This window comes from Drosophila sechellia, chromosome 2R, assembly GCF_004382195.2.
Source record: "Drosophila sechellia strain sech25 chromosome 2R, ASM438219v1, whole genome shotgun sequence".
Taxonomy (NCBI): domain Eukaryota; kingdom Metazoa; phylum Arthropoda; class Insecta; order Diptera; family Drosophilidae; genus Drosophila; species Drosophila sechellia.
In genome coordinates, this window is record NC_045950.1 from 2,449,773 (window position 1) to 2,465,569 (window position 15,797).

The window sequence follows — 15,797 nt, forward strand, 5'->3', positions numbered from 1 at the left end:
TAAAAGAGTGTTGCTCGAAGCTGGGATCGGAGTTGGGCTACTTGAGTTTAGGGAAAAGTTCAAAAAACCGGTAAATCGGACGAAAATAAAATTAAATGTCATGGAAGCCACTAATGAAATTCATTTCGGTGCGTTCGCGTGTAACTGTAACGATGTAGCAGACAAGCCCCGGAGATAGCTTTCAGCATCCATCGAACGGAGGCTTGACGGTATGTTTGTTTTGTGTGTGTCAGCCGAATATAGACTTATGGGTAAGCCTCAAGTGCATGAAAATGCATTTCAGGTATCGTTTCCAAATGCTGTCACCCTAATAAGATTTCAAGGCCACAACATCTTGAGCAGGCCAGGTGGGAGCGAAATTCAAAGGCCCTCCTACAAACGTTGATATCATGAGGCCTTATTGAGGCCAGTTTTTATCCGATACCTTGGACTCTTAACCACATTCATAAATCAGCATTTACCGGTAAGCACATTGAGCGCAAGCTGAAAGCAATATTCGGGTTCCGTTAAATTAATTTATTTGCAATGCAGTAAATATTCACGCTTATTTAAGTGAGCTTTCTTCTTTCTTCGACTTGAGGATCACTTGAACAATTTACATTTTTCTGAGAAGCACTTTTGCTGTCGCCCGTTGGTTTAGACTTCGGTTTGGGTTGGCCATTCTGCAGTTTCCCTCTTTTTTTTTACCACATTTCATATTCAGAAATGAGAGCAATAAGTGCGGCGTACAGCTTACAATTTTTAGTTACGTTACTCGTGGATTAAAAAGCTTTTCTACATTCCTTTTGTTTTCGACTATGTTAATTAATTTTGTTATGATCTTTCTGAACGCAATTGATCAAGATGCGGCGTCCGTTTCAAATTTGAGATCGCGATATAGACATACCTAGAAAATATATAAAAGCTATTTGGATTACCTATGAATCGCCAGTTTATTTTAAAACGCCTACTAGAAATCCATGGACGTCCATAGCAAACTCTATAGTCTGCGTAGCGTCCACATGCTTAACGCAATGGAAATGGAGTTTTGTTTAGCTCCATTTCTGTTCTAAAAGCTTCTGATTTCCTACTTCATACTAAGAGACGCTATCGTAGAATTTCTAGACTATCTTACACCCATTACTCAGCTAGTGCCAAATATTAAAGGGAAAAAATCAAAAAAATTTTGAAAAGTGTGGGCATGGATTGGGATGTTTGTAGACGTTGTGCTGTGACTTCGTCTTTTGAATATGCATGTCTAATATCAGATTTCTAGCTTTTATAGTTTCTAAGATCAGGGTATTTATACGAACGGACATGGGCAAGTCGACTTGGCTATTCTGATCATGAATGTATATACTTTATAAAACCTTATACTGTACGAGGAAGAACGGATGCATTTATGCGCTATTGCGTAGCAACATTTAATTGATTTAAAATATTTTTGATATAATAATAATTGTTATCATAATAATATAATAATATTTTGGCAACTTTGGACATTGGCAAAGGTATTCGTACTTTGGCTTATCAAAGAAAGCTTTAATTCTCGATTTGTTTTACTTTTGTTTTTGAAATCCGATTAAACCATAATTTATACAAGTTCTGAAAAATCTTAGTTTCCGTATTATCACGCCAGCAAAAAACTTTCCCATGCATAACTGAATATTTATGATTTTCTGTACTAATTAAATCTCCCCGATTGCCACACGAATGTTAAAGCCCCACAGTTTTTCCATCGGAAAGCGCTAACCAATCTTCTCGAGAGTATTTCTGTTCAGCTTTGAATGTGGGTCAAAGAGAGATAAGTTGAAGAGTGAGCAGGAAGGTGCAGGGGATTGTGTCTTTATGGTGGTTAAAACGCAGTGACGTCAACCATCACCGATGATTTTAAAGCGTTTACACAGAATACGGCAGAAACGACGAGGCCAGCTCTTGATTTAATTCAAGTGAATTTTTCAGGGGAAATACCTGGACACTCGGTGAATTAACTTCTTGCTTATGCGCTCTTCTTGCTCAACTTGACTTCCGTCAATGGGAAAGTCCGAGCGAGTCGAGCTATTTGACAAAGTGCTAAATGGTTAAACCGAACATTTTAAATTGACTATTACGGAGCTTTAAACGACGCCAATAATAAAAACGTCCAAATCAGAGCCACCCACAAACACCGAAATCCATAAAACCGATTTTTATTCGTTCCCAGTTCAGATCGTAAATCACTCGCAAAGAGAAGCACATCAAAATCAGCAAACTCACTAAAATACACAAATATATTTTTTGCTTTAAGCATTAAGCAATCGCCAGGCGTAGCAATTGAACTCAAGCCTAACTTGAATTTAAAATTTATAATGGAACAACTTTGATTTTGAGTCACTTGTTGCTTTAAAAAGCATTATTGCCATATGACGTTTGGATTCTCGAGCGTTTTTATTTGCATTTGATTTGCCTCATCTTCCGACACGGAAGACCGCACCTGACGCTACAAAGCCCAGCGCAGATCCGCTCTGCTGCTCTCTTGTTTGTTGTTAGCGTCAAATTGCCGCAGTGAAAATGATCGATTTATGAGTTTTTCGTTTTTGGCTAGTTCCAATGTCAGAGGAGCAATATTCTGTATACGCATATTGAGTTTCGGCTAATTAAAATGTTCAATAATATGATTGTTGCGATTGGCTTGAATAGACTCAAATAATATTTTAGTCTGTCTTAAAACAATAAATAACAATTAAAGAAAAGTTATGATACCACAGTTTGCAAATCTATAATATATATAGTTTCAGCTCATCATATGCAGCGAATTTATTATTTTTTGAACCTCCCTATTTTAATTCATTAGTAATTCAAGCCATCCTTTATTTTACTCCCGTTGCCACGATAGGCTGCAATTGTTATTGAACATGACATCAGAAAATGTCGTTGAACCCACGAAGAGAAGGCAATTGTTTCAGCGAGCCACATGCAAGAGCCGTGTCGGCATTTATTCATATTTCCCTGTGTTCATGCGTGGTGAAGTTCCGATTTAGTTGAGCGTTCTTCTTTCGACTCAGGTGAAGTGTGTGTGTAGACAATCCATTCGAGTTTGTGGCATGTCAATAATACTCAATAGAAGGCAATTGTTTTAATAATTTGTCAGTAGCTAAACAAAAAACATAAGTGACAACAGACTCGGTCGTCGCTCTCCAGGAAGGTCGAACGACTCACTACTTTTTAATTGACTCGGTGATATAGTGTTGATTTTTAGCTGATACATCCGATAAAGACTACATATACTAACGGTGAACGTGTTGATGTTATAGGAATTTGAATTAGCGCAAAATTGCACAGGAAGCAAATATTCACCTAGTCTGGCTGGGCATTAATTGACTCGTAATTTATGTAGAGGTAAATACACACATTTCAATCAGATTAGGACAGTAGAAGGAGACGAAATCACATTTTGTCGATACAATTTGGCGAGTGGCTAGATTTGATTTCAGTTATACGACCTGTAAGCTCAGTGGCTTTGTGCGGTAATATTGTATAAATTAATTTAAAACGAAACAAGAATATACAGCTAAGTTGGATAATCGTATACTTCGGTGATATTTACGTTCTAGCCTAAACTTACTGTCCTTTTATTTATTTATTTTGATTTACACAACACGTTAAAGTTAACATTTAACATTTTCTGTTTACTTTTTATTTCCAGGTAAGTCCCAATATTTCAGTATTTAAGAGTTTTGTGGTCTGGAAAACGCAGAATCTGAGCCATCGACGTAAACACATGTGTTTATATTTGGTCAAGTGCTAAATCCAAGTGACTAACGACCATGTTTATAGATCTTGCCCTCCAACTTTTCGCAAAATATCCCCAGGTATTCGTTAATATATTCTTAATATTAAATGGTATGTCCAGGCGCCAGTCCCACTGCGAGTCCCTTCTGGATTGGATACTAGCCATTAGTATTCCCACGAAGTAGACTCTAATATTTTCTATTTCAGTAGTGTTCCTGTTCCTTCCATAGCATACCTTATCAATGACGAGTTCAATGGCGTTCACAAGAACCCAAGCGGAGACATTTAGAAACAAATAATTTGATTTCCAGTGACGCGACAGTGCTGAGTTATTTTGGTTATGTGAACAAATTAATACAACCTGACATTTTGTCAGTAACAGCGACGAGTTAATTGTTTTCAACTCGATTTGATCTTTGCAATCAACGCACTTTGTGACTAATTGTTGTCGTAATTACTAAACTGTGCAGTTTATCTCGGAGCAACTTAAGAGAGAGGCACTTGGAGACGAAGAGCGCGACCGCTCTTCGACGAGCCATTGGACTTCTGGGCCAAGATAAAAGAGACTAAGCACACCAAGATGGATCGAAGAGCGAGAGAGCGGGAACGGTTGGCCAACACGCGGACAGCGAGCTTGGCTCAAATGGCACACACATAGATGCCAAGGCGGCGGATGCGAGTGTGTCGGTGCGGTGGCAAGCGGTTAAAACCTTTCTATAAAAATTTCATAAACGTATCAGTTGTCTGCGAAGCGGTGCACAAAACGGACGTGTAAACGGAAGCCGCACGAAAACGGCTCGGAAATCGGAATAGCGCCCGTACACGCAGCACATAGGAAATCGAATCCGAATCTGAGTTAAATGCCTTAATCGAATTTGGCCAAAGCTCGCTCACCGCGCTTACAAGTTGTTTCGTTCACGGGCCGATGAAATCTATATAGTCTATTATCCACAAGCCACCACAGAGCCACTCGATGCACTGTGCGGCGCATGCGCGACCTGTTTGTGTTGTTGGCATACTTCTAACAGCCAGTGTTTTCTTTGTTCAAAAGTGCCTCAAGTAAAGCCCCACTTTGATATGGATAAGTGGTAACAAGAGCAGCAGTAGCAGCAAAACTGGAAAAGGTACAAGCCCAGGAAAGCTGCAGTGTGCGGAACAGTCCCCTGGTGGATCCGAACCCAGAAAAAGATGGGAACAGAACTTTCTATTTTCTTTACTGTTTCGCGTGTGTTTCGCTGGTCATGCAAACATATTTTCTTTGCCTCGGCGCATGCCCCTCGAATTAGAACGGTGGATTCCGTGCGGAATACAAAGTCGAGCTTATTTCGTAAGAGAATTCCTGCGAATCTGGTTATGCAATGCCTGACAGTCCACAAAGTCGTCCTCAAGTTTTTGCGAACATTATCGTTTACTATGTGCTAAAATGCACAACTGGCTTGCCAAACGGGTGATACATTTTTGTAAGCGCTAAAGCGCTCAGTTCCGTGCACATGAACTTTCTTATACACTGCGGTGCACTTCGACGGTGTTTTTTTTTTTTTTTCCAGACACCACACCAGGCCTCAGAAATCATATCAATTTCGACTTACGTGACTTGGGCAAACTGCGCCATTTCGCACATATTCTTTGCGTTCAAGCTAAGATTTAAGTTGGCTCTCAGGCTTGGAATTAGCGGAGTTTAGGGCCTTCTTTTATATCGCTTTTCAGCCTTCTCTTGCTGCACACTGCCGTGGTCGTAAATTTCCTGCGCCATGAGTCATGCCTGTCAGTCGGAGTCGCTTAACAACAGCAGTGGTAGCAGAAAAAAGATAAAGATACAGATACAAAATATTCAGTTGAAAAACACATGAAAATTGCTTTCAATGGTATTGAGTGTGGAGCTCCAGATGAGCTAAAGAGAGGCAAAAAAGCTCATTGTTTATGGTAGCTGGCTTCGTGGTCCGCTCTTTGTTGTTGGCATTCCGAGCTGTAACCTCTGATTGTGATCCCTTCGAGTTCCTTTTTTCAGTTCATGGGTTCGCTCTTCAGGTCCTGCCATTCAAGCTATTAACTGTGAACCATGCACTTGGTATTTCTTTCCCAAAAACATATTATACATACGCAGACGATACCTTGATTTCAGTTAGAAGTTTGCAACGCACTTTTTATTAAATACATTAAATAAAATAAAACAAATGTGTGCAATTTTGGAAACTTGGATATTTGCATCTTCCTTGCACTTCTCTTTTTTGAGTAACGGGTATTTGTTAGTCGAAGAACTCGCTTTGCTGTTTTATCTTGTTTTTTAGGAGTTTTGTCGCCACAAAACTTGTATATATTTGATGGATGTGAAGGACGTTCAATTCCTTTTAGTTTCTCTCTTTAAAAACATTACCGGATATTAATATCATATGTATGAAAAGTTCGACATTTCGAATTAAGTCGAATTCCATGGGTGGAAGGGAATGGTGGCTACTAAACTAAGTCTCGTCACCATTGTGCAATGACCTAAATCACGGTCATAAAATCAAAGCCAAACTTTTTTACCATAAGTTTTGTTGTACTGGTTGAGGTTGTCGGTCAATGGCTACGTTTTTGCTGGCCAAATAGCTTACTTTTGATTTCCACATTAATGGACAGCAGCAGGCGAATCCCAATGTTATTTGGATTAAGTTTTTGGATTCACGGAGAAAGTACGCACAAAAGCTATAAAGTAGTCGGCATCACACAGCTTCTTAATTCCTATCGCTCTCTTGCCATGATTCACTTTTTATTGGCTACGCAACATATACTCGCTCACAGATTTGGCTGCAAACCATCATGTCGAATGGCAACAGAAAGAGTTAGTGTTTGATTTTCGAGGCTTACTAGTTGTGGATTGGCGCACTAGAAGGAAATAACAAAAAAGCAGACAAACATAAAAAACGTTAAACCGGTTCAATTTGGGTCGTAGTACCTTTGAGTGCAATTGTTACCTTTCAGAAACAACGACAACAAAGACTTCGCCAATCGCACTCCATTCCACTCGCTCTGCAGCTCATTATACCCGTTATTATGTTCGTCTTGTTCAGTTTTCTTGGCACGCGTTACCATCAAAAAAAAAAAAAAAACTCCCACACAAGCAACCGAAAACACATCGAGCGATATTTTGTAATGACCATGTTTCGAATCGGTTACCATAGGTCAGTCAACAAGTTCGGTGTGAGTTGAGCTTTTGTTCAGGGATAAACGTACCGCAGTCTTTTAGTTAATACTCGGTTAGTAAGAAAAACTATGCAAAACTATGATCGAGTACTCGATCAGCATATATATATCATAGGCCGCCGCTGTGATGTGTGTTCTTCATACCAAACACAAAAAAAAAATTTGAATTTATGTACAACTTACTGTCTAAAATTTTATAAAACGCAACGATTTTCTAATAATGTTTTGAAGATATTTTTAAAATATCAAATACCGATTCCTCAGGAAGTCCAACTTCGACTCTTTAACGTCTTGAATTGTCATTCGCTAGAGGTTGGCTGTAAAAGTATTTACCTCAAAGAAAACTTTTTCATATCTACATGGTTTTATAACTGTTTCAAAAATGCATAGTGTTGCAGGATATGATTTGATCATGAATATATATATATTTTTTTTTTTTTTATGAACAACGAATTTCAACGAATCTAAGTTTTGCTTGTTATCTTCGAGTACAGGAATAAAATTATAATTTCTTGGTACACGACAATATTAGTCCTTGGCGTCCGACTCGTGACAAAAACTGCTAAAAGATATAGATTACTATATGCAGCAGAGCTTTCAATAGCCTTTCGAAAACAAGACGGGTTCAACTGGTTTTATACAACGTCGTTGCTGTTATGGTTATTGTTGGTGTTTATCGTTAAATCAGCTGTTTTATTTTAATGTTATTATTTAGTTATTGTTGATATCAGATATATAGCACACTTGAATGTGAAGTTTATTTGTATTTAAGAAACTCGAGTATTAATGTCGGAGCCATCGTTTGTTAGTTAAGTGACTTGACTGTCAGCTACCCCTTACTTTGTTAGCAAATTGCAAATTGTATGTAATATTCACGAAGGTTTAGAGTTATCTTGATTCTTCCCAGATTATTAGGGAAAATCTTTAATGTTTTTTGGTATGGGCATACGTACCATTCAAAATAAACTTTTACTTAGCAGGTATCAAAAGAATCTGCATCTTAAATCTGCTGCGCTTATAGTTTTTGTTGCCTTGACATTTATTCGAAGGCAATTTATCTTCAAAGAAGATAAATTTTGTATATATCCAACAAATTTTTGAAAGTATACGAATCATGAGAAATGAGATTAAAGTTCACAGAGTAAAGGTGATGATTAAGAATATACATGCACACATATGGATACGGAAAATTAGTACGCCATGGGTTTATATAGTAAACCCCAATGCTTGATGCCTGTTTTAAGTTCAGCTAAGAAAAAGTCGTCTTACTTTACTTAATACTGGCAAAAACTTTGCTACTTTAAGATATCTGGTTGTAGAATCACTTGAAGTAGCTTTTTCCTCAGTTTGTTTTGCGTTTATCTGTTGGCATTGACATTTTCGCATTCTGACAGTATTGCGACAATATACCTACAATTTAGAAAAAGCGCACTTGTAGATAGCAAGATCGAAAGTGATTTGTCTGCACGATGTCCAGCATCATGAGTTCCATTGGTTCGAATCGATGACTTGACCACTCTGTCTCAAGAGTTCATTTTGTCGGCACAGCATCAATCTGTTGCCTTCCCTTCGAGCGTAACTTTTAAGTCAGAAAAGAGAGTCGACCTTAAGGGTGAGGTGGACAATATTATCTTTGTTGTGCATACAAATAGCTAAAACTAAATGATCAGCCGAAAGACAGCTTCAGACACTGCTCACAATCTCGCAAGGGCCACCAAGTAAATAACCGCGTGATCTGGCGACCAATTCCATCGCATGCTGCATACAGTATATACGCAATGGAAGATTTTTTCGACGTTACACGTTCTAAGCTAATAAATGGGATCCAAAAACTGGTTGCTAACACCGACAAGATATTTTATTAGGTGATACTTGGGTATAAAATGGAGATATTGTTATTTGTTCGTTTATTTTTCTTCAATTGTGTAATCATTGCAATTTCTGAAGGACAAGTACACTTCAGCACTTAATGAAGACTACTTTTTGGTTCGATTTTGGGTATGTTTATCACGTTTAGTTCTTGCGTGTTTTTATTAAGCATTCCACAAATTATACGTGATCGGCAATCCGCTCTAATTCCATCGCATTCAAATCACAAAACATTTCTAACGGCTTGACTGCTTTTCATGTCCACGCCGCAAAGAATTTAAATATGTTACATTTTTTCCTTACCAATCCTCTCATAATCAAATTCAAGGCTACCTTCAGCACAACGAATAACTTTTCTTATTTACATAAATACTTTGGTCACACAACATTCTTCGTTATACATCAAAAGTCAGTATAAACGAAACTCAAGCTCAAAAAATCTCAGATGTTCCCATCAGCGAAGCACAAAAACAGTAAAGAAATCCCAAGAAAGAAATTAAATCTCTCCAATTACCAAGTACTCAACCGTTTTCTTTCCTAACAGCCGCTATACGCATTAATCTGTACAAGGAGCCATCATGACGGCCATGCCCGTGGTGTGGTGCACCGATCCCAACTCGGTGAACAATAAGCCCACCGCCTTCGCCTTGCACGGAATTCAGCTGCAAGGAAATGTGACCAAGAAACAGGTCCATGCCCTCCGGGAGCTGGTAAATGCCGCCGCTGAGGGTCGCCTCATCCTCCCCTCGGACGGTACCTTTACTCTGCTGGATACTGGGCTTAGCATTGAAAGCTCGATCGTGGAGCAGGAGTCAAACACCTCTAATAGTCCTGGTGAGCCCAGTACATTGGCTCAACCAAAGAATTCCAAGAACACCTATATCCTGATGCCCGTCAGCAAGGCAGATGGATCGAGGCAAGCAGGTGTAGTAAACGGAGGGCTTGACTCGTCCGTACAATCGATTGCAGCCGCCGCCGCTCAACTGGAGTTCCTGCTCGATCCCAAATACTCGTCCACCCCTGAAGCCAGCCCAGATGTTGAACCCAGTGTAGAACTGGCTGAGGGTGGGGCGCCAGGAGAGATTTTGTACGAGTTCCTGTGCTGCGCCAAGTGCATGAACGAACAGCGTACCGGACTCACTTGCGCTGGACGTCGCCTGCAGCGCTATTTAAGGACATGCAGCAGTGGAAGTGGCAACGCCAGTGGTAGAAACCGCGACTTCGAGACGGTCAACGATCCAGCTACATGGCAGCTGCAACTGGATCCTGTCAGCAGCATCGCCAGCAAGTACGCCCGTCGACAGCAGAGACAGAGGCAGCATGGCACCGTTTCCATGGGTATCGCACGTAATCGCACCCAACGCCATCACAAATTACCCATGCACAGTGTTAAAATCTTTCATAATCGCAGCACTTACATGCCAGCTACTACAGCAACAGGAGCACTAGCAATAGCTGGGGGGGCCCCAGCTTGCCTTGTGGGCGGAGGCCGAGAGGTGTCATCAATTCCGATTCCAAGTCCGAGCTCGAATCCAAATTCCAAACCCACCCCAGCGAATAGACCGATCGTCGGCAGTGAAGCGTTTAGTTTATTACCGACTACGGCGAGATCTACATCGTTGACAGAAACAGCACTCGCGAAACCGGCAGCAACAGTTCTACCTCTCTACGCTGTTGTTAGTAAAAATCGTGAATTAGAGAGCATTACAAAGACTGTGGAGGTCCCAACCTCAGCTATGCTAGCCGTCGTGCTTGAGGAGCCGTCTTCACATCCTGCAGACGGACGCGATCTGATCAGCTTTGACGACGACCAGGCGCAGGTGTGTGCTGAGGCGGGGGATGTAAGCCACCAGGCCGGAAGTGCAGTGGATCTTCTGTGCGCCCCAAATGAAGAGAACACACTGGTGGAGACTCCGCCGGCCACTCCGGCCAAGCCCTGCATAACCGGAAGCAACAATTCAAGCCGCAAAACCAGCTTTGATTCTACCAGCACCCTCAGTTCCATGGACTCTGGTTTCATGGAGATGCAGAACAAATTGGATGCCCTGGCGGCAGCGGCGGCAGCAACACTATTAGGCGAATCAACACCACCTTTAGGCGAAGCAGCAGCACCTTTAGGCGAAGCTGCAACATCGTCGGCGATCGGCGAGAAAATTGACCGACGGAACTACAAGGAATGTCTGACGCAGTCACGAAATCGCCGAAAATCCTACGAGGAATTCAAAGCAATGTTTATTGAACCCGCCGCGGAAGCATCCAAATCAGTTACCGTGCCACCGCCGGTGGTAGCACCAGCGGATGACGCAACAACAGCCAGCAGCACTGTGATCCCACTTTCCTCCATTTCAGAACAAGAAAATATAGGCAGCCGGGGTGTAAGGGGCAAACCGGATTGCGCAAACGAGTTTGCCGCCAGCACTGATGAAATGGATACCGGCGACGGTAACAGCGATGGTGAAAAAGGCGCTGCTGCCGAAGTCGATCTGACAACAGAAAAAACCGCAACAGCAAAAACTTTAGTGAGCAGCTCCACCACAGAGGCGATGCGAAAGAATTCCGATTTTCTATCGCAGATTCTCGATCATCAATTTGCGGCCAAGGAGCGAGCCAAGGCGCACAAACGTCGCACTTCATACGAGGAATTTAAGCGACTGGTTAACGAAATTGAGCCGCTGGAATGCCCGAACACCCAGCCTCCCGTCTCGGCTGCGGTCACACCCACAACCGCAACAGCAGCGGCAACATCGCCGATTAAACGCCAAAACTCGCGGCAGCGTAAAAGCTTTGCCAGCTACTTTTTGCCGCACCGGCATTCGACCAAAGAACAAAAGACTGACAAGGAGAACTGTGCTCGTGATCCAATGAAGCCTTCACAGGAGCAACAGCTGACGGTCTATGGCAAGCTTCCGCTTCACAGGAGCAACACCAGCGACAACTCTAGCTCCTACTATCGTCGCAATTTCAAGATCTACGATAAACTGGTCTACGGTACTATCTACGATATCATCCAGCGCAAAAATGACATCTACCAAAAATACGACAAATACATGACCTATGGCACCATATATGAGATTCTTCACCGCAAGACCTCGCAAAGCAGCGATCCGTGGCAACGTAAAAGCCTCAGCTCCATTCTGGAGGGAGGGCGATCCTCGGGCGACATCATCTATGACATCGTTCAGAGGCGGGAACGTGAAAAACGCACACTCGGCTCCGCGACTTCGGCCACTGTCTCCACCATCAATCCTCACAAATATGGAACGATTTATGATATTCTGCAGGGCGTGAAAATAGATGCGGGTCATGCCAAAAGTAAACCGGACACCAAGCCACCACAGGCCAAGCCAACGCGCTTCGTGGTCAGCCAGGTGGTAGAGCCCGTCCAGATACCGCCCACGGATCAGTCGGAAAAGAGTGTCCAGGAGAAAGGAGCCCCAAAATCTAACAAGCCAAACAAAATGCGCCGTCTATCTAACATCCTAAGCTATAGTCGCAACTCTGGCGAGGATCAGCAGGAAGCGACTGGTAAGGAGGAGACCAAACCAAAACGCACTCAGGCCAAGCGACGCATCGGAGTCACCAACCTGTTGTTGCCCCTAGACTCTGAGGAGCTCTACACACGCATTATAGCCCAGCAGCGGGGGCTTGAGAAGGAGCACAGTCAGTACCCAGAAGAGAAGTGCGCCAGCGAGGAGCAGATGTGCACTCGCAACGCGTTGACCAAGTCTAGCTCACTAGACGCCATCTCACTTTCGGTAGCCATTTCGCCCGCGGTGTCGCCATCCCCTCCGCGTCCGCGCCGTAGCCTTAAGCAACACCGCTGCCTCCAGCAACGCCAGCAAGCGCCACTTGCCAAAAAGCACTCTCTGGACAACTGCCTTCAAATAGGGTCGCCGACTACTAGCCGGCAGCCACTGCGTCGCTGGTCTAACCAGACTCCTCTTAAGTGCACCTGCCACCCCGCAACCGAGGAACTTCCGCTGACCGCCATAGAGAAGTCCCGCTCGCTCCCCGCCGCCTGCTCCGCCTCCTGCTCTCATACGTGTGCACACTTAAGTGTAATCGATCAAAGCCCAGCTACAACAAAGTGCTTCGGAAAAACATCATTGACGACGGCCAAGAAAGGCAAATCGCGTCGTCTATCAGAATTTACGCGCGGTGAATTTTTAAATGAAAAATCGTAAGTTTAACTGTGCAGCTACAGCCACACATCTCTTGTTAATCTAAAAATTGATGAAATTTCCACCGCCCACATTGCTTATGCCAAAATTTTCCACTGCAACAGAAATTCGTGAAACAAAGGCACTTCAAGGCCAAAACGTTTCAAATTGGTTCAAAGTTTGGTATTTGCATATCAATGCGAGCAGAAATAATGTCTGAGCAATGTCCAATACACGTGCTGCCCGAGCCATACCAAATCGGGCTACTGAAGCACTTGCACAGGCCAAAAGCAAAAGTCAAGACAAATGGCACCTTCCTCTTTGTGCGATCCCGGCTCCACCGCCCACCCGTCCACTTGGCACGGAGCAGCATTTTAAGCGAAGGAGGGTAATCATTCAAAAATGTGTTGAACAATGTTTGCTTATCGTTTAATAAAAGCCAAACTGCCACGACTTTCGTCGCTTAATGAACTTCTTTGGCCAAAAAACGGTAAATGCCCTCTCAAAAGTTCGGGTGTTCATTCGATAGCCAAATATAGCAGGCTAAAACGCTAGCGTTGGGACGTGCTCGAACGTTTCTCCACTCACTTGCAATCCACATGTGGTTACAACACTCAAACAGACTGACAAATAGACATGCGTCGATGGCTAGGAGAGGTTAGCGAAGGACACACATATCTGGCCATTCGGCCATAAACCCAGTGTTCTATACATCCGAACTTCCCGTTTCGGGCGAAGTAAACTGCCAGCCAGTGATTTTGGCTCGCCTTTGTTTAGGTTTCTCTATAATAACAGCTATTTTGCTTTCATGCGACTTCAACGGCAAAACGTTTTTTTCCAATTGGCATTAGTCACCTTTGTTGTTGATTGATTTTCCCCAGAACCAGTACCAGTTGTCTGATACTGGCTACCCAACTTATTAGCAGTCTAGTTAGGGACAGATTGCCAATCAAAACTGTACTGTTGGAGCAGCTGCAAAATTCCTAAACATCAGCTGAATTCCTAAATAAAGTAATAAGCTCTAGGGCCACAAAAAGTTGAATTGTTTTCTTACATTAGTTTTGAACTTAAAATGCTAAACTGGATTTATAATTACTTCACTATAACTCTTTTCCCTGCGAATATGACGTTCAAAAGATATATAAGACAGCTGGGGAACTTTTGAAATGAAGTGAGACGTAATGATACCGGTTAATATTACAGAAATGGGTTGACTAGATTCGTTGAAAAGTATGCAACATGTAGAAGGAAGAATAAAGTATGTCCTTTCGTATGAACGCTGTGATTTCGGGAACTGGAATAGCTAGAAAGTTAAAAGCATGCTGATTATTAAGACGTCGACACAGCATTAGTTTGATTCAGAACGATATCACCACCACAAATCGCCCAAAACTGTCACGACCACACTTTTAAAAAGTTTATTAAGCCAATTTCCATTGGTTTTTCGTAAAAACTAATTGTCCACTCTATCTCCCAAAGCTGCCTAGTAGAGGGTATCTGATAATTAAGGAAATCGACTAATCTCTGTTTTTTTTGCACTGCAGTTATTTTATCTGTGCAAAACATGTAGATATAAGAACATTCAGCTCTACGACTTTTGTTTAATGCAGTTAGTGAAAGACTTTAGTTAAATTTTAGTTTAAAAGGTAGCAAATATAATGCAGAAATCATCTTACATACACCAACAATCGTTAGAACCACTCAATTACTTAGAAGTGAGTACTTACCTAAGATTTTTAGTCGTACTACGGTCAATATCTCGACTACACCGTTTTCTCTTGTTTCGTATTGGGTTTCCGTGCATTTGTTTGCGTAACAAATTTACGATAGCAATGCGACATCTTTAAGTCAGTCCGACTAATTTCAGTCGTTTCAATGGCATTGTCAACTTTACAGTTGAGTATGAGTGATAGGATATCCCACAAATTAAAAAACCATTAGGAGTACAACGCATTCGAAGCTTGCTTGATGAAGTGCAGTTTCCATGCAGTGACAAATACCAACAACTAAGTACGTCCAACAAAGTATATACTTAAATGTTATTATAGCGTGTTTTGCCGGAACTGTATCCAGAACAACAGAAAATAGACTAGGTGTGTCTGGGAGCTATGCTCGCCTCCATTGCTTAAATACTTACCTATCCGCCGACCTAGAGTCAATCACCTTCACGATCGTGGTTTATGTTAGCGCAGGCGTCATCTCAGTTAAGAATGCTGTCAAAATTCACTCTGAATTATATAGTATACAGGGTATACTTAGTTGTAGTTACAATGTATGATTATGAATTATCTATCTACCTATACTTTGATCAGAAATATTCGTGATTTAAATATGCGCACAACCATTACTATTAAATTAAATGCAATAATACATTTTAATTTTTTGAGTGCAGGTTGATATTAAGTATACGCAAAGAAAGCTTGGATGATTTTTTTTCCGAATGCTCTGAAGCGGAACCCTCTATTTGACCTGCCCAGAAATGACAAACGGAACCCATTTCAATGTGTCGTGTTCCCATGCGTTCTGGTTTGTCACAAGCTACTCAGTAAAAAGTCTCGAACGAACATTCAAATCGTATTGGACTGTGGGCGATAAAAGTTACATACAATGGCAGTCTGTTCTAAACGATTCTGATTTCTATCAAATTTGACAACCGATCTCGGATTACTCTTGCGTGTCAAAAGATTCCTTATAGTAATAAAAAAGCAGAAGCGTGACCGGAAATCAATAATTGCAACTTTTTCAACGCATTGTTATAAGGATTGGCAATGGCCGTCGTGGACGTTTCTGGAAAAGTACTTATTGACTCGACTATAGAGCCCCTCGAAAGTCAAG

General features: G+C 41.9%; 1 protein-coding gene across 5 annotated transcripts in view; it reads left to right on the forward strand.

Moving 5' to 3' along the window:
- The window catches only part of LOC6619143 (tyrosine-protein kinase Src42A), a 29,993-nt gene that overhangs the window by 6,990 nt on the left and 7,206 nt on the right, over nucleotides 1-15,797 (forward strand). For 3 of the 5 annotated variants that reach the window (XR_004361265.1, XM_032714466.1, XM_032714467.1), the window contains exons 1-2: nucleotides 4,494-4,874; nucleotides 9,347-12,982. The exons of the other annotated variants lie outside the window; for them this stretch is intronic. Coding sequence is in view for 2 of the 3 variants with exons in the window: in XM_032714466.1 (XP_032570357.1) it covers nucleotides 9,381-12,982 (3,602 nt within the window). In the remaining variant the exon portion in view is untranslated. Of the gene's footprint in view, nucleotides 1-4,493; nucleotides 4,875-9,346; nucleotides 12,983-15,797 lie in introns of those variants that run through there. 5 annotated transcript variants of the gene reach the window in all.